Below are 26,699 nucleotides of genomic sequence, written 5' to 3'. Positions count from 1 at the left end.
AAACACATCAGAACCAGCTAATGAATGTCTTTTAAGATCACTAGAAAGCTACAGGCAGGTGTTTTTAATGGGAGCTAAACTCTGCAGGACAGTGGTCCTCCAGGACCCAATGCTTCCCAGCCCTGCACTACAACACAAACATACGTCTGGATCAAATGCAATATATCAATGTGTTTCAAGTGTTTTCCCCTTTTCACAATCGATTTGTGATTTTGTATTGCTCTCTGAACATTGTCTTATATGAACAGAGAATTTCCTCAGTGATTCAGCACCATTGTTGCACCATGTTGCCCTGAGGGGTGGTCAAAAAAATGTTTTATCAATAAAATTTTCCCAAATAAACCAAAAAATGATATGGAATAATTTATCATCATGTACCATCAAAATGCATGCAGTAGAGGGATAATAATAATATATAATACATCATACTTTTATCTTCATGTCATTTTGTCAGGTAGAGATCAAATAGATACTAATCACAGTTTTACACCTTTATTATAAAAAACAATCCAAAATGTGTAGGAAAAAAAAGGACACATACGTTAATGACATCTAACATCATGACCATCTTCACTATTATTGTCACTGAACAGATCGAGGCTTTGTTACAACATGACAACAGATCCCTGATACAATTTTTTTTTTTAAAAGTCATGAGAAATGGAAAGGAAATGAACAGACAAAATTAACTCATCTAGTCAACTCCTTTCTAAACAAAGGGAACGGCGCAGAACCTGAAGAGGTTAATGCTGTATCTGGATTGGCTGGGAAACATCTTTCAAAGAGGTGAGGACAAGCAGTTTAGGGGTTGGATGGCGAGGGTGTTTTCCAACTTTCCAAAATAGTGCAAGAGAGAGAAAAACAAAAGCGAGAAAGAGGGATAAACAGCAGAAGAGAAGGGCAAAACAGAATGAGATCGAGAGAGAGCTGTACCAATGTTTAAAAAAAAAAAAAGTTTGTACATAGCCTTTGACACCACAAACCAAACTCAGATTCAACTTATGATCTCTTCAATTTATAATGCTTTGTCTTCGTCATCCTGAAAATACACCAGTGAAACATACCATTGATTACATGATCACATGCGATGATTTTCAGAGGGTTTCTTGTTGTCTTCCTTGTTTAAAACATAACAGCCTTTTCAGTCTTTCATGATAATAGCATAGAGAAAAAACATTGCAAAAAAAAAAAAAAGGAAAATAAAAAGGTGAGAAAATAAACAGTCTGTTGCTCTTCAGATTTACATTAAATATCTGAACCAGTCAGAGTCCAGGATTCAGATATCACCTCACATCCACCAATCAGCTGCCACATATACTTGACATAAAATGTGCAAACATTATCAATACTAATGTTCTCCTTACTGCAAGATAAGAATGAATTAAAGTGTATCATACAAGAGTGGAAAAATATAAATATATTCTGTAAAAACAGTCTGAAGTGTTTTTGTGTATTTGAACAAGAGGAGAAGGGAGAAGTGCATTTTCTCCTACATTTCCCATAATCCTTCTCGTGTCTGTGCTCAAATGGATGAGGATTACCATGAGTGATCTGGAAGTAGTTAATGCATCTCAGAGGTTGCACCTGCACCAAAATTGATTATATTATTGAACAGAGGTAAATGCATAACCTGATTGAATAGTAAAGTCAAGTCAGTTGAATCACATGGTAAACTTAAGTGTTCTCAAAAAAAAAAAAAAGGTACGAAAAGAATGCGAGATGGAGACGTGAGAGGAGAGCAGCACCATCTTTCTGACAGAATAGATTCCTCAGAGTGAAAGAAGCCAGAAACCAAAAGAATCAAAGCCAAACAGGAGGAGGAAGGGAGGAAAGTTGACTCTTTTCCGCTCTGGACCAGAATAAGGCAGAGGTGGCTGATTAGTTGATGGCGTGGTAGTTTCTGTGGAAGCCACAGAGAAGAGAGAGCACCGCAGTCCAGCAAGAGTCATGAACATCAAGTTTCGGAGACGACAACAACAGCAAAAAAAAATAAAAATAAAAAAATCAAATCACAAAAAGACAGTACTAAAAACAAAATCCCTGCAGTATCGCTGTAGTGAGTCTGTGTAAAGATCATAAAAATGTCAATGTGTCCAGCCCATAAGATGGCTGACCCTCGCACGTTCAGTCATGCGACGGACCCTTCCAGACCGCGACATTCCTAGATTCAGCGGGTCTGTCGTCGGCCCCTCATCCTCAGAGTCATCGTTGTACAGAACAGTCCTTCGACCCTGGTTACGAGTGTTAACCCGCCCTGACTTTGGAGTCCTTTGATTTGACCCCTGACTTCCAGTTTTTGTTGATGACGAAATGACATCGTCTTCCTCCTCCGACTCCTCCTCTTCGTCATCAAGCTCCTCCTCTGGTTCCTCCTCTTCCTCCTCTGGTTCCTCCTCTTCCTCCTCTGGTTCCTCCTCTTCCTCATCTCTTTCATTTGCTCGCCGTGCTCGTTTCACAGGCGTTGTTTGCGCTTCTCCTTTGCGCTTTCTTGTTGTGTTATCGATGGAGGCCACTGCCTCTTTGCCTTTCTCTGTGTGTTGCGGGGCTTTGCTGTAGTCGTGATCGCCGCCATCGGCAAAGCTGCCCACCTCAGTCCCACTGTCGTCACTCTCAGACGAAGACGATGAGGTACCAGAGGAGGACGATGATGCAGATGTTGAGGATGATGATGAGCTGGTGCTCTCGCATTCAGAAACCTCTCCCTCTTCAGGTAACGCAGCCCCTCTCCTACGTGAACTTCGACCTCCGTTTGGCAGTAAGCCATGGCCACCTATATATAGAAGCACAGAGGACACAATTTCATGGTCAAACTGGAGGTAAAACAAATCCTTTGCAAAATACACTACAATTCAAAAGCTTGTGGTCAGTAAGATGTCTCTTATTCTCATCAAGAATGCATTTGTTTGATCAAAAATACAGTAAAAACAGTGATACTGTGAAATATTAATACAATTTTACACAACTGTTATATTTAAAAATATAATTTATTCTTGTGATGCAAAGCTGAATTTTCAGCATCATTACTCCAGTCTTCAGTGTCACATGATCCTTCAGAAATCTTTCTATTATGCTGATTTGTTGCTCAAGAAACATTTCTTATTATCAGTTTTGCTGCTGAATATTTTTGGTGTGTGACACTGTGATACTTTTTTCTTACTTAAAAAAAAAAAAAAAAAAAAAAAAAAAAAAAAAAGAAAGATCAAAAGAACAACTTTAAAACAGAAATCCATTAAAAAGTCCTTGCTGAATAAAAGATCTAATTTCTTTAAAAAATACAATCTTACTGTACCCATGCTTTTGAAAGGTAATATAGGTTTGTTTGTGTATGAGTGTGTACCTGAGGATTTGTTTGGTGTAACACAGCTGCGTGTAACTCTGTTGGCTCCTGCCTGCTCTGATGAAGAGGACAAGGAAGATGAGGAGGAAGAGGATGAGGAGGTAGAGGATGGCTGACTGTCTTCATCGACTGCAACATTCAAATCTTGTGAAAGAGTTGAACACTTTATTTAGAATGCATATAAACTAAATTCACCATTAGTATGATCATTTGCAATTCTGTTCCAGTGGTTAATTTTGACATCCCCAATTTAGAAAGAAAAAATCCATGTTGAACTCTCTTACCTTGAGAGGATTTCCGTGAGCGGCCTTTTGCAGACACCTGGGAAGTTTTCTTTCCTGCTTTCTGTTTACCTTTGGGGCTGCAGAAACACACAGGTTTAAAAAAGGGTAAAAAGGAATGAAAAATCTACAGGTGCATCTCAAATTAGAATGTCGTGAAAAAGTTCTTTTTTTCTTGCGAGTTATTTCAAAAAGTGAAACTCATATATTTTAGATTCATTGCATGTAAAGTAAAACATTTCAAAAGTTTTGTTGTTTTAATTTTGATGATTAGAGCTTACAGCTCATGAAAGTCAAAAATCCGTATCACTAAATATTAGAATATTTACATTTGAGTTTCAATAAATGACCATCCCTACAGTATAAATTCCGGGTATCTCTTGTTCTTTGAAACCATAATAATGGGGAAGACTGCTGACTTGGCAATGATCCAGAAGACGAACATTGACACACAGAGGGCCATTACTGAAAGGTGTAGCTGTTTACAGAGTGCTGTATCAAAGCATATTAAATGCAAAGTTGACTGGAAGGAAGAATTTGGTTAGGAAAAGGTGCACAAGCAACAGGGATGACCACAAGCTTGAGAATACTGTCAAGCAAAGCCGATTCAAACACTTATGAGAGCTTCACAAGGAGTGGACTCAAGCTGGAGTCAGTGCATCAAGAGTCACCATGCTCAGACGTCTTCAGGAAAAGGCCTACCAAGCCACTTCTGAACCAGAGAAAACGTCAGAAGCGTCTTACCTGGGCTGTGGAGAAAAAGAACTGGACTGTTGCTCATGGTCCAAAGTCCTCTTTTCAGATGAAAGTAAATTTTGCATCTCATTTGGAAATCAAGGTCCCAGAGTCTGAAGGAAGAGTGGAGAGGCACAGAATCCATGTTGCTTGAAGTCCAGTGTGAAGTTTCCACAGTCAGTGATGGTTTGGGCTGCCATGTCATCTGCTGGTGTTGCTCCACTGTGTTTTCTGAAGTCCACAGTCAACGCAGCCATCTACCAGGAAATTTTAGAGCACTTCATGCTTCCTTCTGCTGACAAGCTTTATGGAAATGGGGATTTCATTTTCCAGCAGGACTTAGCACCTGCCCACACTGTCAAAGGTACCAAAAGCTGGTTCAATGACTATGGTGTTACTGTGCTTGATTGGCCAGCAAACTCGCCTGACCTGAACCCCATAGAGAATCTATGGGGTATTGTCAAGAGGAAGATGAGAGACACCAGACCCAACAATGCAGATGACCTGAAGGCCGCTACCAAAGCAACCTGGGCTTCCATTACACCTGAGCAGTGCCACAGGCTGATCACCTCCATGCCACGCCGCATTAAGGCAGTAATTAAAGCAAAAGGAGCCCCAACCAAGTATTGAGTACATATACAGTAAATGAACACACTTCCCAGAAGGCCAACAAGTCACTAAAAATGAAGTATGAAGTATTCTAATTTGTTGAGATTGCTGAGAATTGGTGGGTTTTTGTTAAATGTGAGCCTAAATCATCACAATTAAAAAGAACCAAAGATTTAAACTACTTCAGTCTGTGTGCAATGAATTTATTTAATAGACGAGTTTCACAATTTGAGTTGAATTACTGAAATAAATGAACTTTTCCACGACATTCTAATTTATTGAGATGCACCTGTATGTGCACTCGGTATTGTGGATTTGACAGTGGGTGCATGTGTTTTACCTGTTGGGATAGGAGCTCTGTAATCTCTTGCTGCAACTGAGTCTCTGTTGACTCCTACGTTGATTCTGAACTGCAGATTTGTAGTCTGAGATTAAGGGAATGATCTGATTCTCAAAGAACGCAGAGAGACTCAGAGTCATACTGTAGATCTAAACAACAAACAATATCAAAGTCATACTGTGGATCAACTGTAAACCTTCTCTGACTATTTTACCGTAGCTGCATAAAAAATGCAGACAAAAAAAAAAAAAAAATCAGTCCAAGGAAGACTGCAAATCCATATTAAAAAAAAGACAGAAATATACGGTTTTAGTTATACAAAAGTACAGTTAACAGCACAACAGCATTATATATAAAAAAAAAGAAAAAAGTAATAATATTTATTTGCATTTATTTGATAAAAACAAAAAATAAAAACAGTAAAACAGTAAGATGTGTAATGTTGTTACAACTTAAAATACATTTCTTAAAATGTAATTTATTCCTGTGATGGCAAAGCTTAATTTTAAACATCATTGCTCCAGTCTTCACTGTCACAAGATCCTACAGAAATCATTCTAATATGCTAATTTGGTGCTCTAGAAATATTTCTTATTATCAGTGTTGAAAACAGATGCACTGCTTAATGTTTTTGTGGAAATGGGGATATATTTATTTAAATTTTATTTAACAAAGTCTTTATCAATTTAATGCGTCTTTGCTAAATAAAAGTACTTATTTCTTTCAAAAAGCCTGAAAATGAATACACCTTAGCAGGTATTGAAATTAACTTTTTAACTCACCAGCCAATGTGGCTACTAATTTAAGTTACCGGCCATTCATAACTTGTACTAGCCAAAAAAACCCAACAGAAATAAACCAACAGCTTGAGGCTGTCTACACTGGAAGTGACAAAGCAACCGTTACAAATCATTTTGTGTCAGTACTAGGGGTGTGCAATACTAACAAAAAAATTATCTCAACATTTTCTGGGATTTTAATCGATAAAGATAATTAGATGATTTTTGCGGAGTGTGTTATTGTGCTGGTATCTTAAGGACTGCCGTGGACAGCTGGCTCCTAAAGTTTTTGATATTCTTCATATTCTGTGTGGTCAGTTCACAGCAGTGATAGAAATTAATCTTTCCCAATAAGTTTAAAGTGACATTGATTTTTACCTTTTATGGGCATTTTTACCTTTATAAAACCTTTTTTTTCTAAAAGTGTGCATCATCTTTTGGGTCAAATTCTTACATTTAATCAGTCAATTATAATAATAATAATAATAATAATACATTTAGGCCGTTACTAAAATGAAATCAGTATCAATAAAATTCATCGTTACAGAAGATGCATCTGAAGTGGCATTTAGATGTATTTACACATGTTAATGTAGAAATGTATAAATAATGTTTTGATATTTTGAACATGAAATGTTGAATACTGATTTGAAATTATTTTTTAAAAAAAACGAAAAGCTACTGTAAATGTGAAATTAAAACCGCCAGTAAGTGGCATCAAGTCACTGTTAATTAGGGAGTCATTGCGATTGAACCGAATCATTAAACAATTGATTGATTCATTCAGTAACAAAACACCATCATGTTGCTCAGAGTGTGGCTGTATTTGGAATATTTTTTTGTTGTCGAAATAGCACAAAAACAGGAAATATGGTGTCTAAAACGTAAGTCTCTTGATATTAACTTATTGTTTATTGAACTGTTGAATAAAATCAATATAACATTTGCAACCATGCTGATTTTTTAAGAAAAAAATGGCACTCTTCGTGTGATATTGATTAACTATATGAATTGATATAAATATATACGTTTTCTGCCCCCTTATCTTGAATTGTGATTACTCTTAATGTATATTCTTCCATCTTAGAAACATTGCCAAGCTTCGAAACATGCTACCTGTTTCTGATGCAGAAAAGCTAGTCCATGCATTCATGACCTCTAGACTGGACTATTGTAATGCACTGCTAGCTGGTTGTCCTGCATCCTCAATAAACAAGCTACAGATAGTCCAAAATGCAGCGGCTAGAGTTCTTACCAGGTCAAGAAAATATGATCATATTACCCCAATTTTACAGTCTCTGCACTGGCTACCTATTCAGTTCCGTATCATTTACAAAATATTATTACTTGCCTATAAGGCCCTAAAGGGTTTAGCTCCTGCGTACCTAACTTGTCTTCTACCACGCTACAATCCAACCCGCACCCTAAGGTCGCAAAACTCTGAACTTTTGGTAGTACCTAGGATAGCAAAGTCCACTAAAGGAGGTAGAGCTTTTTCACATTTGGCTCCCAAACTCTGGAATAGCCTTCCTGATAACATTCGGGGTTCAGACACACTCTCTCTGTTTAAATCTAGATTAAAGACACATCTCTTTAGCCAAGCATTCACATAATGCATCTTATAATCTTGTACTGCATTTATATCTGATCAAATGTACGTTTATTATTATTCTTTAGCTTGGGTTGAACAAATAATTTTTGCTTAGATGGAACAGCAGCTACGCTAATTATGTCTCTATTTGTTTCTCTGTTTCTGCCATGGGATTAACATCCCATGGTAACTAGGAATTACAGAAGCTTCAGTCTGGATCCAACCCTTAAATGATCTGAGATGACCGAACACCTGAGAAAAGATAATGCCAACCCCTCAGAGGACCTCAGAGGATGCCAATGCTCAGACAACATACAGAATTACCAAATTTTGCCATAAGTTAAATATATTAAGGTTCTGCAATATATAAATATATTGTGGAAACTTAATTTTGATACAAACTTTGCAACGATTTGTATCATAAAAAGCGCTATACAAATAAACTTGAAACTTGAACATATTAATAGACTGAATCATGCAGTGAAAGAATGCACTCTAAATGCGCACGCATCTAACCAGACTTCATCACATAGTCGAGTGCACTCTGTAGGTCTGTTTTGTTTGTTTTTTTGCAATATACTCGATAATGTCATGATGTCTCACAAGTTCAGTATTTGCGCTAAACTTACGCAGATTTTGCTTGCATGAACTTCCACAAGAAATTAATGAGTGAACATAACTTACGAAAAGTAACCTGCCAAATTGGCTAGTGATTTGACAGCGTTACCCGCTGATTTTAATTTCAAACCCTGCACCTTATTAATTAATTAATTGTAATGTCTGTCTATCAACGTGCTGAGTGTGTTCATTGAACAGCTAGAAAAACGGGTTCTGGTCTTACTTGAGACTTCTTGTTGGGCGTGAAAGCCTTTGAATTACTGAAGATAAGACGCACGTCTTTGGCAAACTCCATGGGATTCTCGTAGTTTCCACCCATCAGGGTCTCAGAGACTGTGCCTAAATCCATAGGAGTGTCTATAATATCACGATAATCCTGATACATTGACAGAAAGAGAAATTAGGTCAGAATGATTTCCAACATGGAAAACAGGAAGTGACAAGCATAATGTTAAAGGTAGTGAACAGAAAATTATGGTAATTGTGAAGAAAGAGCGTAGCACTAAGAATGAGGTACAGGGTAGGTGAAGAGGTCGACAGGCTGGCGAAAAGGCTCTGAATCGGAGATTGCCATCATTCTCCTCAGAAGCTCTTTGCACTGTCCGTGCCATGCGTTGATATCCAGGACCACTCCACGCTTCTGAGGCACGTTTTTGGACCTCTGAAAATGGTGGAAGAGGTTAGAGAAAACATACCTGGTACTGTAACACTTTATAGTAAATAAATTATAAGATGAATTTTCTCACCGTCTGACCAGTGGAGGTGCCAGGAATATCTGAGTCCACATCCACAGTCTCCTACAGAGCAAACAGAGACAATGAGTTCCTCTGCTTAATATAGGGGTGTCCAATCCTGGAAGGCCAACACACTTACCTCTTCCTCGCTGCTGAATTCGCTCTTCATCTTATTGAAGAGATCCAAGATATCAGTACAGGTCTGATCCCTGCAGACACACATGCACATTAAGAGTGAAAATGCTCAGTATGGTCACTGAGCTCAGCAGGTGAACCAGAGGGATCGTAACCGATATGAATGTGTAAGTTTACTGCATTTTCTCTAACCTGATGAAACGCAGCAGGACGCTGCTGACAGTTTTGGCTGCTTTGACGATAGGGCTCTGCGGTTCGTTGAATGTTCGAGCATTGTGTTCAATGTAACGCACTTCCCACATTAGTGCTGAGATCCGCCTACACATACAGAGACACGTGAGAGAACTCCAACACTTGTATTTGTGAAGAACTAGAGGGCACTCATTTTGATGTCTGATGATGCTGTGGTCAGTAGGCTAAAATATAGTGTGTACCTGTAGAAACGGTGCACTAATCTTGTTCTGATGGTGCTGAGGTCAGTAAGATAGGCCACAACAGTGCAGTACAGTGGATATTCCCTCAAATCTACAGGGCAGGAGAACGCTTTTGCCACATCTGTAAAACACACAAGAGTAAAATTTAGCAAGGAACATGCTTTATTGTAAAAATATTCACAGATAAACAATGCAAGTATTTGTCTATAGCAAGGTTAAATTAGTAAAGTATTAAATCAATATTAATATACACTACAGGGTCAGATATTAAAGTGTCCCTATGATGGATTTTTGAAAATTACCTTTCATGAGCTCTAAGTGAATGAAAACATCCCACAAAGTTTTAAATCTGAAAGTGGATCGTGTATAAAGTTATTGTCTCGCAAAAGAAAGAGCCGACTGAATCATTGAAACAAGTCGTTTTCAAAACGAATCCCAAGCCGTTTCATGTTGAGGTCAATGACTGTCGTCCACCAACTTGTTGGTCTTTTTGCATTGGTCTGAATGAACATGCTAATTCATTCTTTGCCACTAGGTTCTGGGTCAAAATAGCAGTTTCCCCGGCAACGCTGTACACAAAGCACTACTGCACTCACAAACACTGCTTTATCAGGCATTACAGGTATGGTGAAATGAAAATGAGACCAATTGGACCAATTACCCCAGATTATCATCACGCAAAGTAGGGGTTTGGAAAAATTGATCGTTTGAGAGTCGTTGAGCAAGTAAGGTAATAATAAATTTGACCTTGCATGCATGTCAACATGTTGTTGGGGACTCCCAAAACCAAAATATAAACCTTTCATTACCCATAATAGGGGCACTTTAATGGGGCCTTGTAACAAAAATGTCCCTCAAATTCGACAATTAAATAATCACTTGTGGCTGTCATGATTATGAAAAGTGTCATGAAAAGTGTCTATCCGCAGAATTATATTTTGATTTGCACACTACAACAGATTGCTTTTTCTGCATAGTTTTTGGCAACACTGATAACCAATTGCACGCATTTCCGTTGATTTTAGGAATGCAATGGCCAATCAGAGGCGTTCAGATTAGTCAACGCTCAAAACTCTGGAGTTGTTGAGTGTGCACACTCACAGATTGAATTCTTTGTGCTCACTATTTCCCTCATCATAAACAATACTGCAGATACAATGTAAATAAAAGATTAATTTCGTAGCTTCAGTGATTTTAACAGGAGTTTTTGCATAACTAAGAGCTAGACTAGACTAACGTCATGGACCTACATGTTTGTCTGTGAAGCCAGAGCCAGAATATATGATGAGCCGTTCCTCTAAAACACAGACACAAAAAAGTTTTTATATGTTTTCTATTAATCGACATTAATAATAATAATTACAATATCAAGAGAAATAATCGACAATAATTTGTCATAAAATTAGCTCCTGTTTTTAAATCTATAATTTAGATACAATTTTAAATAGTTATTTTAGTTATTAGTTAATTTATATAATAGTTATTTTAAATAAGTGTTATTGTCAAGTTTAAAATATTTTGATTGAATGAAGTAATTGGTTAAATGTAAGTATTTGACATTAAAGACAACAAAGATACAATTATTAATGTGGTTGCCCTTTAATGGAAAAGTTAATGTCTGACCCTAAGACACTACCATTCAAAGTTTGGGGTCAGTTGGATTTTTTTTTAAAGAAATTAATACTTTTATTAAACAAGGATGCATTAGATTGCTTAAATTGCTCAGAAGTGAAAGTAAAAATATTTATAATGTTTAAAAGGTTTCTATTTCAAATAAATGCTGTTCTTTTGAACTTTGTTCATCAAAGAATGCTGATGTATTAGGGTTTCCAAAAATACAATGGTTTTCAACATTAAGAATTGTTCTTGAGCACAAAATCAATACATCAGAATAATTTCTGAAGAACCATATGACAAAATTCAGCTTTTACCTGTCATTACAGGAATAAATTATATTTTAAAATACATTAAATAGAACAAAAGTTATTTTAAATCGCAATGTTTCACAATATTGTTCTGACTCTTTTTTATGATATGAATGTAAAAACAGTGTATTACCTATATTAATATAGTGAAGGCTATACCAATCATTTAAAAAGCTTTATTTCAAACTTTTTTTTTTCATTTTCTGAATGGTATGCAATTAGATACCTCCTAATTTACATGTTTGTTCAGTTCACTGCTCGCAAATTATTTCTCTATTACTGACTTATGTCTACGTGAATAATTACCTGAAAAAATCTTCTCTCAACTAATACAAAAATATTTTCCTCAAATGTATTAATTATTTAACATCTGTAATAAAGGCTTTCGGGAGTGATCTAGTTTTGCTTTGGTATTAAAATTGGCTTGAGGTTCATAAAATTTCATTGTACTGGTATTTTGACAATGCTAATCAGCAACTGACACATAGAAGACCAACAAAGTTCAATATTTAAAAAAAAATTGTGTGCATTTGCCATACCGAGCGTTAGCAGCTGATCTATGGCTGTGATGACTCTCTCGCACTCGTCATCTCGTATGTGCAGCCCCCACTCGCCCTCCTGAGGGGTGTACAGCAGGGCCTGAAGCTCGTCCTCTGTGACCGGGACACTGCCCCCATGCTCCTCTGGAAGTGGAGCTGTGGATGGTCAATTACACCATTAGATATGCCAGAATGTGACTGGCTGAGTTTGTGTCATATTTTAAGTGTGTCAGTACCTTCTTCGGGTATGGGCTCTATATCCCACGGACTCATTTTCTCTCTCTCTCCATTATCCCACCTGCAAAACAACATACACCAATTATTAAAAGGATTTACAGCAATATTAAGCCAAAGGTTTATCTCTGTACTCTGGTACAGCAGTGATCAAATCTACATACCTGACAATGTAGCACTGAAAGAGGCTGTCTGGATAGTCCGATTGAAATGGCTCCTGATACTCCACCGAACCAAACCACCAAGCATCATCAATGATGCTCCTGAAATGCTGACCTAAATACAGATATTCACAGCTATTATTCGCTACTTATATGCTATTTTATGATCATAATAAATGTATTCGTCTTTACCACCACAGCATTAATAGATCAATAATCTATGCCACTAATCCTGCAAGCTTTATAGCCTGTTTCTATGCAGTTAATAATGTGTTATAGATGATTGTTTACTGGTTCAAATAAAAAGAAACCAATCAACCCACCCATAAGTCTCTTTTTTTTCGGTATGGCTCAGGCCCCTCTTTCAATTAGATTTGTTGTTTTGTTTTTTTTCACTCACTACCTTATCCACCAAGTAATAATGCTCAGTCACTTAAAAAAAGACAACCCGCCTTTCCTCAACAAGCACATACCACAGTTTAAAGCACAAACATACCAGGCTGCCAGTTGCGTTCTTTGGCCTCATTGTAAAACTGTTGTAGCACCAGAAAGTCAATGACATCAGGCATATCATGATACCTAAAGAGAGACACAGAGACAGCTATTATTAAACTCATTCATGATCAAAAACTATCCTAATATCCATTTTAAATGTATTTATCAGAATTTAGTATTTATCGTAATTTATTGTGCTATTCCAATACCAATACAAAATAAAAAAATAAAAATAAGACAATGTGCTTGTGTGTTTTTGAGAGTACAAGTGTATATACTTCAAGCTGAAGGATTCGTTGGTCATTTTCCCTGAGGTTGGGTCCAGGAGAGCCAGTTTGAGACAGCACAAAGTGGGCGGCCCGACTTCGTATTTAATACCCACGACCTTTACAGACTCCTGATCCTAAGAAAACACACAGACAACATACTTTCATGTTCCTGTTGGTCTGGATGCAGAATGGGCCAACCACTGTGATGCAGACTAAATTATGCCTAATGAGTGGGAATGGTGATGAGACAGGAAATAAGCCCCTTACCCTGAGGTTCAGGCGGTTCCAGGGCTGTTTCTGAGGGTTGATGCTGTAAGCTTTGGCACGACACACAGCTCGGACATATGCTTGATGACCCTGACGGAAATATATCAGCTACAGAACAAAGAAAGAGAAATGGTTTAAGAAAGATATGCATGTATGATGAAAATCCTCGTACGTACTTTTGATCATTTAGTGTGTGCCTACATTTATTGAAGGGACTCACCTCATCTCCCATTTGAGGTATAAAGGGTGATCGTCTTGGAATGGTCTCCATGATCCACGATGGGGGCAAGCATTCCTCCAAATCTCCAGCAGGCACAGACTAAATACACACACACATCAGCATAGAAGAGAAAATATGGATGGATAGATGGATGAATGATAGCTGTATGCTAACCTGTTGTTTAGTCTGTTTAGGTTTCTTTTTCTTTTCAGTCCGTTTACTCGATCTCTCAGCCTCTCCTTCTCCCTGCCCCGTCCCCTCCTCGTCCTCAGAGCTACTGCTCCCGGCAACACGAGCCGGCGGCCTTCTAGTTGTTCGCTTCGGAGGCTGGAGGTTGATTCCTGCATCCGCCGTCCAATCAGAATACTCGCTAGAAGAGTCACTGTAAAATATATTTAAACAGGAAAAGGAAAAAAAATGAAAATTCTTAAAACTTCACTAAACATTCTGAAAGCCTACTAAAAACTAAAATGGAAGTAATTAAAAATGGATAAAAAAAACAAAACAATAGTACTATCTATAATTTAATCTCTAATATTGGTCTAAATACAATTTGTTGTTGTTACACGAGTCTAATTCTATATGGAGTCAAGACTAATAGCTGCAAAATAATTAATGCTTCATTTAAACTTAACTTTAAGCTAGTTCTAGATCAAAATCAGAATGCTTTATCTGCATTATTGATGTTCTTTTATGTTGTAAAATATTGTGATTGGGTCTGAACCTGGAGCTACTATCATTCTCCCACTGAGCTTCACCATCAGAGGACACATCACTGTTCTCATTCTGTTCCTCCTCCTGCTGGGTGCACACATTCAGAAACATTATTTAATGTTTAATTAAGCATTTCAAAACTAGCAAAAAAATATGTAGTTAAAAAAAACAGGATTCACTAAAATAATTAAACCAACACTGCCTTCTTACCTCCACTTCACTGTCGGACTCTGCCACACTTTCCTCGTTATGGGTGTACGAGAGCACACTTGTGCTGCGTCTCCTTTCTCGAGTCGAGCGGGTCTGATACGCGTGTCTCCTCTGCTGAGGTCTGCGCTGAGGCCTCCGCAACATGCGAACGCTCTCTCCCACCGGCTCACTCTACAGATAAAGAGGTGAAAAATGAGGTTTAGGTTTATACTGTGGTTCGCCACTGACTTTATCTATATATGTCTTCATACGTATAAAACTCACTCCTGTTGTGGGTGCAGATTTCTTCTTCTTCTCAATATTGTAGAAAGACCTTTCTACCTCTCCTTTAGCACATCTACTGTCTTCCATCACTCTAAACATGCACAAATACATCACATCAGTGAGAAGGCAGTATTGGGTGTTAAACTCTCAAAGCTGTTCACACAAGCTCAGTTTAGTGTAGTTAAAGGAAACAATGGACATTTAAAAGGGGAATTCTAGTGAATTATTTCAGTAAAATCCTTAGAGAACTACAACCTATTATTGTGGAATGAGATTTGAGATTGATTTAGTCATGTTAACAACAACAAAAAAAGGTAAATAAAAACAGGCTTATTTATGTGCAACAGCTCTATGTAAAACACAATTTTATTGAGATTTTATCGGTAAACTGTTTTTCAAAGTAATATATTTAATTATGGTTTTTATAGATTAAGTTTAGGTTTACATTAGTTCCACATAATATATATGACTGATGGGGTGGTGTCGCCATTGTCTTTGTGGTGAGCCTTGCTTTCACGCTCCCCATTGGTCATTATATAGGTCATTATATAGGTCATTATATATATATATATATATATATATATATATATATATATATATATATATATATATATATATATATATATATATATATTTTTTTTTTTTTTTTTAAATACAGAAGCTTAAATACTTTAGACAAGTGTTTTTTTTAAAAAGGAAAAGTCATGTAAATGAATAAATTCTTATAACTCCATGCATGGGGAGTTTATAATTAATATACATTTTTAGCTATGCAAAGATCAGAATATATATATATAAACCAGTCTTAAGTTGCTGGTATAGATTTATAGCAATAAACAAAGAGTATAGTATGGGTCAAAACTATAGATTTTTTTTATGCCAAAAATCATTAGTACATTAAGTAAAGATCATGTTCCATGAAGATATTTTGTAAATTTCCTACTATAAATATATCAAAACTTAATTTTTGATTAGTAATATGCATTGCTAAGAACTTCATTTGGACAACTTTAAAAGGCGATTTTCTCAATATTTAGATTTTTTTTGCACCCTCAGATTCCAGATTTTCAAATAGTTGAAATAGTCTATTGGAGAATATTGTTGTGGACAATGGGGGGCCTTGGTGTCAGAAGGGTTGAGAACCGCTGCTTTAGATCAGTGATGAGCTATTCTGTCAAATTTGAAAGGCATTTAAGAATAAATTTCAGTTTTTTGGTAGCAATGTTGCTCTACCAGTTGCTACTTCTGTTTGATTTGTAAGCTGTTAAATTGTCATACTTGTACCTGAAAGTGCCAGACTGGACTTCATTAACCACCACGCGGCGGCTCCATGCCAGAAGGTCTCTCTCAGTGGCGATCTGACTGCGGGGGGCATTATTGTGCATCTGCCGTACACCCTCAACTTGTCCGCTACGTCGCAGCCCAACGTTAGGGGGTGACAGAGGACCACCTGCCACCTCAGCACCTACTGATCAACAGCTTTATATGTCACAACCTCTAAACTAACAGCTTTTATATAGGTGACCTTTAAGCCAACTAATGTCTTAAATGCAAAATCATTTCAATGCAATAAAAAGAAAAAAATATTATACTGTCGGCATTTTGCCCCTTCAATGTGCAATAATTGTACCATAAGAAAACAATGCTCCAGCACATCATTGAAATTTCTCTAAAACATTTTAGAAGGTTAGCTGTGGGTTGTTCTTACCTGTATGATTTCCTGAGTCGAGTCGCTCATCTTGCTGGTGCTGGAGCTGCCTAATCAGGTCATCCAATGGGCTTTCTTCATGAGACTCATCTGCAGTCTGCTGGCCAATCACCTGCTCAACCACTTCACCATCACCTAAAAACATTAAACGACTTTCTCAGTTCCCTGATAAAAGGATGACTACATATGGCATGAATATAAACAAAGGGAGCTTCTTATTTAATATGATTAACATTAGTCATGCAATGTGTGCAGGACACTACTGAGGTTGGTCACAATGTCCTGTTGAGCAGTCAGACAAATGACAAGCAGTAACATTTCTAGTGCTGTTGCTAGTCAAAAAGAAAAGTACCAGAAGGACAGATATACTGTAAGTATTTTGGGTTGAAGACTACGTCATAATTTTTATTTAAAAATAAAATGTAATTTTTTTTCCCAAAATGTATCAAGATTTTTTTAAATGAAGTAAATATGAACAACAGTGACATTTCATTGGTATAGACTACTGAAATTGTTACACAGTAGCAACAGACTGAACAGAATATTTAAAAAATTTCTACTACAGAAATTATTTATTAATGACTATAATTAGTTGTTTAGTTTATATAATATAATCTATATAATAATATTTACTATTACTACAGCAATAAGAAGCATGTTAATCATGCAGTAAAGCTTTGTGTAATTTGTTATTCACCATTTAAACTTAACTAAATTTACCATTAGCCATGTAGCCGAGCTGTGGCACAAGCTGCTCCTCTTTGCAGTTTTCTCTGCCCGGCACCAGGCGCTGGTAACGAGGTGAGTGGGGGTTCCCATCTACGTCCACCAGAAAAGGTGGAGGCATAAGATGGGGTGCCTGCTGCGTCTGCTCATCTAGAACAAAGTTATTGGAGTCACGGATCAGCGGCCGGAAATCCGTATGGAAGAACATTTGGTCTGGAATCTGAAAGCAGAGTGAAGCGTTGCAATGTGGTTTCAATCAACTGCACAAAAAGCTCAGAATTCCACATATCTTGGACACAAACGTACCTTTTCATAAGGCTGACTGCACCCAAATCCAAAGATGAGCAGATGACCATGAGAGTCTGTGCAAGCAAAGTGTTGCCCATCCACAGAAAATTTACAGTCAAATACAGCACCATGACCCTGGCCTTCAATCTAACACAGAAAATTAGAGACAGAAAATTACATTTCTGTGATGAGCAGTATTTCTAACAACATCAAGACACTACAGTTTAATAATTTGGGGTTGGTAAAATTATTTATAAATTATTATTTTTAAGAAGGAGGTCTTTTATGCTCAATATGATCAAAAGTGAAGCAAAAAAAATAACAATATTGTGAAATATGATTATAGTTTAAGGGGAAAGGGAAGTGGTGTGTGGCCAAGTACAGTGACCCATACTCGGAATTTGTGCTCTGCATTTAACCCATCCAAGTGTACACACAGTAGTGAACATACACCCGGAGCAGTGGGCAGCCAACCATTTTCAAACAACAACCATTTTCTATTTTAATACTAATTAAAATGCAGTTTATTCATGTGATGACAATGATTAATTTTCATCAGCCATTACTCAAGTCTTCGGTGTCAAAAGATTTTCTTATTACAGTTGAAAACAGTTTTGCTGCTTGATATTTCTATGAAAACTGCTAAAACATTTTTTAGGATTCTTAGATTAATAGAAAGATTAAAAACAACATTAATTTGAAATTCTTTTTTGGAACATTATCAACATCTGTGGTAATTTTTGATCGATTTAATACATCCTTGCTGAAGTATTAATTTCTTCTCCACTTGTTACCCCAAATCTCTGAAGACTAGTGTATATCTTTCTTATCTTTTCTGTCAACTACTTTTAAAATTGGTTAACTTTTTGGAATTAAAACGGAAGATCTGTTACATCATCTCACCATATTGAAGAAGTTTCTGATCTTGAGGCCTTTACTGAGGTCCCAGATGTAGATGTTACCATCATGACCAGCTGATAACAAGATTCTCGAGTCAAAGGGGTGTGCTTCCAAAACAAACACCTCATCATCATGACCCTATGAACAGAGGAACATTTGCATAAATGATCCATACATAATGGGCAATAAATCATAGGAAGCGCCTCTTTAGATTTACAAAACAGGAACCAAAAGGAACAGACTGAATTCTGCCTCACATGCATGCACACATACCGACAGCACATGTAGTAATTGGCCATTTGCTGAGTTCCAGACTTTGAGGAGGCAGTTTGAAACAGCTGTGATGATGGAGTGATCGTAACGATCCCATGCGACCATGGTCACCACCAACTTGGTCGATTTGTCATCGCCTGATATCACAGCACTCCTGTGAATACAACATATGTGTCCACACAGATGTAAAAAAAATACACATAATTGAAGGACCAAATACATTTTATTTTTCCAAAAGAACAACGTTTAAAGGGGTCATATGATGCCCATTTTCCACAAGTTGATATTATCTTAATGAAAAGTCTGTAACATAGTTTGGTTAAACTTTCTCATTGGTAGTGTAAAACAGTGTACCCTGTGAAAAACATCTCTTTTCAGAGCAAGCCGTATTGTGTCATTCTCCTTTAAATGTTAATGTGCTCTGCTGACCCCACCCCTCTGTTCCGAGCCACTCTCTGAGGGATTGTTTACTTTAGCCGCATTCATCGTGAAACTTGCCAATTAGCACATTATTTGGAAAGGATATTTGCAAATATTAATTTCAAAAACCTTGTGCTCACTTCTTCGGCGCATTCCCTTCAGGACCAAACGTAATCGTCTTCAGCCCCTCAGATGACGGGAGTAAACGACTACTGCTATGTTCATTATTACATCCAAAAATAAAACACCTCAATCGCTTGGGAGTCATTCTTGTCTACATCTGCTCCGGCGGTGAAACAACTGATGACAGCTCACTCAGGGCGGGTCTGAGGTAAGACACTAGTGCAGTCTGTGCTAAAACGCTACTGTCAATCAAACTATCGTGGGAACGGCCTTCGTCCGTGTGACGTCACACAGACAGGCATTAAAGATCGGCTCGATTTGAGAAAGGGGTAAAGATTTTAGAAGATTAAAAAAAAAAAAACACTGGGTGGATCTTTATCATTATAGGGTTGTTGTGTGCACACACTGCCAGCACACATTTCAGTTGTAACTTGTAAAAGTGTATTTAGCATTATATGACCCCTTTAATACTAACGTAAATAGATTTCATTCCAACTGTGCTTGAGAAACCTGCCTGTTCCCACAATTAACAGATATGTACACATACTGACCCTGGTAATCTGGTGGTCATGTCCAGCACAGTACTCTTCCATTCATGCTGTTGGTAATGCCACATCCGAGCCGTACCATCCCGACTACCACTCACAAACCTGAGACTGGATACAGAGGCAGCCAAAACAGAGTTAAAAACACCCAGAATAAAGACAAAAGGTACACCCCAATGAACAAACACAAAACGAAGCACATAGTGAATGCTGATAATAAACTCACCTGTCAGTGTTATTGCAGAACTGAATAGCTACAACTTTATCCTGTGATACAAAAACGTTGTATTTCTAAGTCAGTGCAATATACACTTATGACATTCAAACTTTCATTTTTAACATGTTCCTCATTTTCCAGTCTACAATACAAGTTCAACTTTTTCTGGTCATTATTCTCTTTTGTGATACTCCATCTCGCTTGCCTTCTTGTCTGCCTACTGGCTTTCTTCTCTATGTCTGTCGCTCTTACCGTGTGGGAGTCCAGGTCAGAAAACTTCACAGGTGTCTCTGTACCGAGGTAGTAAACTCTGATCATGTGATCTGTCCCTCCGGTGGCCAGAAACAAACCCCCTGGAATCAAAGAACACAGTATTTTAACCTTTTATTTATTGTCTGATCATGAGACTGTAATGATACTATAATAAATAAACATGAGAAAAATGTATGACAATTGATCAGAGTTAGTGTGGGTGTCAGACTGTGAGTGTGGGTAAACACACCAGAGCTGAAGGAACTGCAGGATATCTGAACTCCGGGACGAGAACGCTCCATAAACTTCACAGGCTGATCACTGCAAACACACACACACACATCTCATTGCAAATTTGCTCTATATAAAAACATTGAATTAATGTCATGAGACAAAATGGGGATATTTAAAATGGACAAATTACACTTACTCAAACTTCATACTGAGTGAGTTCCACTGCCAGAAACACACCATCCCATCAGCTCCAGTGGTGGCCAGATGCCGAGAGGAACCTAATGCTGATGGAGAAAACTGCAGAGATAGAAAGAAAAATCCCTTTAAACACAAACAAAATCATCTGAATTAATAGTACCTGTTGATTTTTTTTTTATTATTTTACAATATATCTTTAAAAGTACAATACTAATATTTATGGCCATCTTAATTTCTTCATTTTCAAACATTAACCCATTTAGCATTTGTTTTAACAGGGGGAAAATGCAAGAGCCCAAAAGTTTCTCTTTTATTGACAGCAGCCGATTTGTAAGCTTTTTATTAGAAGTTTGGGAATATGGTTGGCACATGTTGCTTCCCAAATGCAAGTGACCCAAGATCATAGCAGATGCAGAGTTGAAGCTTGTGTGGAGCAGCTTGTCCCGTGAACCACTGAAATCACCAGATCATGAGCTGCTTGAGTGTAAAAGAACATAGTACCATGCTTCACTCACACAGTGACTTTATAAAGAAAACTTGTGTTCACACACCTGTATGGAGGTGATAGAGGCTGTGTGCCCCTGCAACACTGCCACAGGTGCACAGGTACGCAGGCACCACACACGGATGATCTTGTCACAGCTGGCGGAAGCAAGGAGCGTGTTCTCGAAATTCACTGTCATGTCTGAAATCTCTGCCGCATGTCCACGCAGAGTGCCTAGGAGACGACCATCATCCGTCGCCCAGATCTTCACTAGACAGTCATCAGAACCCTGACAGAGACGTGAATAAACCTTGATTACAAGCGCAGATAAAACAAAACTACTGAATACAAGACACAAAACAGTGTTTCCTGGGTTTCTGTTATTGTTCAATTATTTTTCAACATTAACAATATTATGCAACACTTTTTATAACAAAAACAGGCCCAGAAGCAATATTCTGATCAGATGCATTTACCGTAAAAATGCGCCGCCCAGTGCGGTCAAACGCCACACAGTACACTGATGAGAGATGGCCCAGAATCCTTCGATGCATCTTCATGTGCTGATAGGTACAGGAGGGGAGGGCGTGGCCAAATCGAGCTACTCCTGTTTTTTGGCGAGCACCCATGATTGACACTGAACAGTGAGAGTTACAGAGAGATTACAATCAACTCTAAATCAAAGACAAACGACAAAAATCTAAGAAATGATAGTTGGGTTACTCTAAAGGAAATTACTGGGTCACTAAATTAAAATACTCTTGCATCCAGCATTAAGCTACGGTCAAACTAGACAAATGGACACTATATTGTAATATGACTTTACAAACTGCAGCACTTTAAAAAATTAAATTCAAAATATAATAAAATGTAAAAATATGCAATCTACTCCAGTTTCCCGTAACTCTGCAGTTCTGCAAATTTAAAGTTTGCATTTGTTTAATTGAGTAACACAGTGATGTATCAAACTTCTGTTGGTCACATGTCTTCATGATACGAATTCGCAGGGCAAAGTTCACCAAACTTGAACTTTGGAACCCAGTAAAATTTGCATGACTGCATTTGCATGCGTTTAAATGGAAGTCGATAGACGGGAAAGGTGTAGAGTGACTGGCCTTTAAAGTCACAATGAAACGAAATGGAGAAAAATGTTTTCGCTTGTATTGTGACAGACATCCGAGAGTGAAGGATTATTGTATGAGGGGAAAAAAAAAAAAAACTGTGGGAATTGCACTCAAAATGAATGTGAGCTTGCAGTTGATTGTGGTTTAAGTTTCAGTTGCATTGCTGTCTATCTATGGAGGGTCAGAAAGCTCTCAGATTTCATCAAAAAATATCGTAATTTGTCTCATGGGTCTCATGGGTTTGGAACGACATGAGAGTGAGTAATAACAGAATTTTCATTTTTGGGTGAACTGCACCTATAAATGATAGGACAAGTTTTTCATACATCACCAGAGAGAAGTCTGACGTTTTCACCATGAGATCAAATTATGACATTTTAATCGAATATTATCAAAATCTAAAAAATAGATAGGGTGAATTTTCTTAGCATGTCAACCTTAATTAGCTATCATGAATGACTATTTTCATTTGTAAAGCGGGGACTCACGCTATGTTCACAAACCACCAGTGACTCCTGAAACTCAACCTAAAAACAGCAGTGCCAGAGCACAACACAGCATTTCAGAGCACAGGACTCACCTATATTTGGTGGTTTGGCACAGTTGAGAGGTGGTTCTGGGGGCCGTCCCCTGTGCAAGGCGACTACTGCAGAACCACTCCATACTGTATGAGAAGAACCTGAGAGAGAGAACAACTGTTTGTCAAATATTTATCTGTGTTAGAGGGAGAAAACGAATGTGAGGGAAAGTGTTTGTGTTCATGTGCGCTATTCTCATCTTTGTTGCTTCTCATTGTTCGCTGCTGTATATAGTGATTGTGTGCATCTCACTTTTTGCTGTCCGTAGTAATGACTGTCGCCCGCTGCTCAGTAAACTGTGGACTCCAGGAACACTGGGAGGAATGTGTTTATCTATCAATGGGCCAATCTGCTCACACACACGCAACAGGTAATCCGCAGGTATGTGCTGATTTAACAAAACCTAAAACATACACAGAGGTCTTTGATAAGTAAGCTATGAGAGGCACAGCAAAGCTGATTTACATTGATTAAAAAACACTGCACAGAAATGTACATTTAGTCATTTAGCAGTTGCTTTTATCCAAACCAACTTACAATTGAGAACAGTAGAAGCAATCAAAACCAAGAAAAGAACAAAAATATCTAAGTGCTGCAACAAGTCTCAGTTAGCCTAATGCAGTCCACGGAAGAAAACAAGAAGATAGAACAGAAAAAGAATGGGGAACCCTAGTGTTAGAGTGTCTTTTTATAAATAAAAATAACAAGTCAAAAGAATAGAAAATGACTGGATAATGCTAGTGATAGTGTGTAATTTTTTTAATAATAATAATAATAAAAAAACAAATAGATTAGAAAAAGAACAGGGAACGCTAGTGTATATAGAAATACCTATTGCAACAACATGTTACATAATATTGAGTCTTCAAACTAGCGTTAATTTTGCTTTATTTTACCAAAATAATCCAGATTTACGCTCATTCCTAAAAGACCACCCTTTTCCCTCCACACACAAGCGTTCGCCTCGTGTCAGCCAATCAGAAGCCTTCTCCACCCTTCTGCCTAGTCTCTTAAGTAGCAACTGATGTTTGATTGGCTTCCGCCTTTAAGTGACGCAGCAACCCACCAATCCCCTCTCGCTCTACGTGCCCTGCCGTAACGCCTCTGGCCGGCACGCACAAAGCCTTTAATTTCAAAACAAATATTTTTATTTCGATTCCCGAAATTAAAACTTTCCCACACCAAAACCAATCCTCGTGTATATTACAGACTAGATTCCTACCGCCAGAAGAGCGCCCTCAATTCAACGCTTTTTCAGTTGTATACGCTGTAATATAAGTGAGCCAAGCAGCTGTGAGAGTTTGGTTGTGAACTTCACATGCGTGTGTGTGCGATAGAGTTAATTTAATCTCACCCAGTCTTCAAAGCTTCGCTTAAACTGCTTTCCATCCCAGCTCCAGCGCTTCGGGATGATCTGCAAACACACAGCGGGGGAAAACACACCACACGCAGGATTTAGACACGCAGCCGCGTTGGCATGAGGCTGATGTTGGGATATTTGAGAGACAAACGGGATTGAGTGGGAGAACAGGGATGAAACTCACCTCGTATTCCTTCAGCTCCTGCAGCAGCATCTGCAGAAACACACACGGAGGGTTACACACACCGTAACACACACTCACCGCTACACACCGACACTCACACGCCACTATCGGCCTCACCTGAGCGGATTTCTGACATGGTCCAGACTGCAGGAATCTGGCGATCAGGTAATAAAGTTCTGCAGAGAGAGAAACACAACAACACCAGTCGTTAGCTTTAGCTTAGCCTCGAAGGCTAATGCTAAAACAGTGCTTAAAGTCTTCCCAGCGATAAAGACGCGGGAGAAACAAATGCTGCCCACCGGCTTCAATCTGCGAGCACGGTTCCGCCGCCATGGCCCGGTCCAGGCGGTGGGTGGAGGTTCGCATGGAGGTCTCCGCTTGCTAAGAGCGGCCTGTGCTGTATTTGCTCTCAGCGTCTCGGCCTGCAGCCTCCGCTCGTGCTGCTTTGTTTGAGCGCCCCCGCGCGGCGGCAATACGCCGGTGCCCTGCAGTACCGCGCGCTTCCGCCAGCGGCGCACTGAGAGCGGACACAGGTGAGCTCACCATTTCCACGGCGGACATTTTGCATGGCATACAGTTGGGTGATTTATTGAACCCAACAGCAGAGCTGTTGCACTGCAATAAGAAGGAGTTGTTTCATGTTTAACATCGTCTCAACGATCACAGGTCACGTGTGTGGGAGAAACATAAAATCTTCACAATGAAATGTCCCATACTACAATTACTATGCCATGTACATGTGTGTTATTTAAGTTATGGTTTCACAAATATTACGCAATACAATTATGTAAGATGCATATATCGAATAAATGTTAAAAATAAAACCATCATACCTTTTGGTTCTTTAATAAAATGTTGGATGCATACAGAAATATTTTTTCTGGGTTGGTGAATATCATGTTTTTTCAATATTTTCTTTATTGTATGATTGGGTTCATGATGTAATGTGCATTAAACCTGTGATTTCATACAATAAAATAAAAAACTAAATTTCTCTGTCCTGTCATGGTGTTTTCTGCGTGGCTATGAAAAGCAGGGCTCAACAGAATATTTATAAGCTGTCAGTGATGCCTCTCAGATGATTCAAATTTAAGGTCATGGATGCTTCTGTTCATTCATCAACTACAGACACAGCAAGAGACCGAATCATAGCTTTCAAAGCTGTCTGAAGCTCTCTGAAGCTGTCATTTGTGTGCAGTTTTAATGACAGACAGATGCTCTCACTTCTTTTTCTTACACTCTAAATTCAAAAGGCGTTTTTTTCTAAAGCCACCAGGTGTTTACCTGATGTTTTCTCTGAATACTTTTTACGCTTTCTTTCCACTTTATCTCAGAACTTTTTTAAATTTAACATGATACACTAAATATACATTTATAGCAGCATAAGTGCAAATAATTTGATATAAAATAATCTGATTCTGATTCTAAATAAATAAGAAAGTAACACCAATAAAATTGGGGAGGGGAAATATACAAATGAACAGAGCAGTCATTTCATTTATCTGCCAATAGCTACAAGTGCCATATCATCCCAGCAATGTTGCAGGCCTGTTTAGTCTTAATAAATTGAATTGGTGGAAAATAGTTACAAAATTAATCTTTTTAAATCTTGAGAAACAAACTTTCGTCTTCATTTGATAATGATTCCAAAGGACATCAGCTTGAGAAAATACTCACCCATTAGCAGAAGTTTGTGGTATTTAGTTTATTCGTAGTATATGCAATGAATTGAAGAGTAAAAACCTATTTTGTCTTATGAATATTAGTTGAGACATAACTTATATTTGCATTTAGGGTGTTAGTCTCAGCTGTTGTGTACTTTGGTGGTATGGTTCTTAAAAAGCCAGGAGCCACTATCTAATGCTGAACCTGGAATGTAAGCAGTTCATTTTTAGTTGTTTTCTCTCTTTTTTTCTACATTTGTTGAACTCGATCCACTTTCTTTAAGACAACCAGTTACGTAAAAAAATTGAAATAAAACAAACCCTGTATAGAAACATCACAGACACCAGAGCAACAACCTATTTTGTCTTATGAATATTAATCAAGTCATAATTTATATTTGCATTTAGGGTCTGTTAGTCTCAGCTGTTGTGTACTTAGGTGATTAGGATCATTTGTTAAGATATAAGTGCAGTGTGAACCAATGGTGAACTTATATGAATATATATATATATATATTGCACCAACCACT

General features: G+C 37.9%; 1 protein-coding gene across 2 annotated transcripts; it reads right to left on the bottom strand.

The window, feature by feature from the left end:
* Window positions 1-477: 477 nt before the first annotated feature.
* Window positions 478-24,958, bottom strand: LOC306869742 (bromodomain and WD repeat-containing protein 3-like). 2 transcript variants are annotated; one of them, XM_079416637.1, is made up of 40 exons: window positions 24,805-24,958; window positions 24,623-24,681; window positions 24,506-24,535; window positions 24,316-24,375; window positions 23,214-23,364; window positions 22,964-23,062; window positions 21,736-21,896; window positions 21,327-21,548; window positions 20,774-20,874; window positions 20,594-20,664; window positions 20,344-20,444; window positions 20,101-20,141; window positions 19,881-19,985; window positions 18,787-18,940; window positions 18,517-18,651; window positions 17,632-17,760; window positions 17,320-17,545; window positions 16,600-16,734; window positions 16,176-16,359; window positions 14,892-14,982; window positions 14,628-14,798; window positions 14,428-14,504; window positions 13,878-14,085; window positions 13,704-13,802; window positions 13,484-13,591; window positions 13,226-13,350; window positions 12,949-13,031; window positions 12,456-12,567; window positions 12,294-12,355; window positions 12,058-12,213; window positions 9,594-9,714; window positions 9,352-9,477; window positions 9,164-9,233; window positions 9,037-9,087; window positions 8,808-8,951; window positions 8,514-8,666; window positions 5,303-5,451; window positions 3,622-3,698; window positions 3,338-3,481; window positions 478-2,770 (listed from the first exon to the last, which is right to left on the bottom strand). In XM_079416637.1, the coding sequence occupies exons 1-40, from the start codon at window positions 24,869-24,871 to the stop codon at window positions 2,085-2,087; spliced, it is 5,244 nt and encodes a 1,747-aa protein (XP_079272763.1). In that variant the 5' UTR covers window positions 24,872-24,958; the 3' UTR covers window positions 478-2,084. The 2 variants fall into 2 exon arrangements, with proteins under 2 accessions (XP_079272763.1, XP_079272764.1); XM_079416638.1 differs by having other exon boundaries at window positions 16,176-16,356.
* Between the last annotated feature and the right edge of the window lie 1,741 nt (window positions 24,959-26,699).

The sequence above is a fragment of the Barbus barbus genome (assembly GCF_936440315.1).
Source record: "Barbus barbus genome assembly, chromosome: 5".
Lineage (NCBI taxonomy): Eukaryota > Metazoa > Chordata > Actinopteri > Cypriniformes > Cyprinidae > Barbus > Barbus barbus.
The sequence above is the reverse complement of the archived record's forward strand: the minus strand, read 5'-3'. Positions and strand labels throughout refer to the sequence as shown.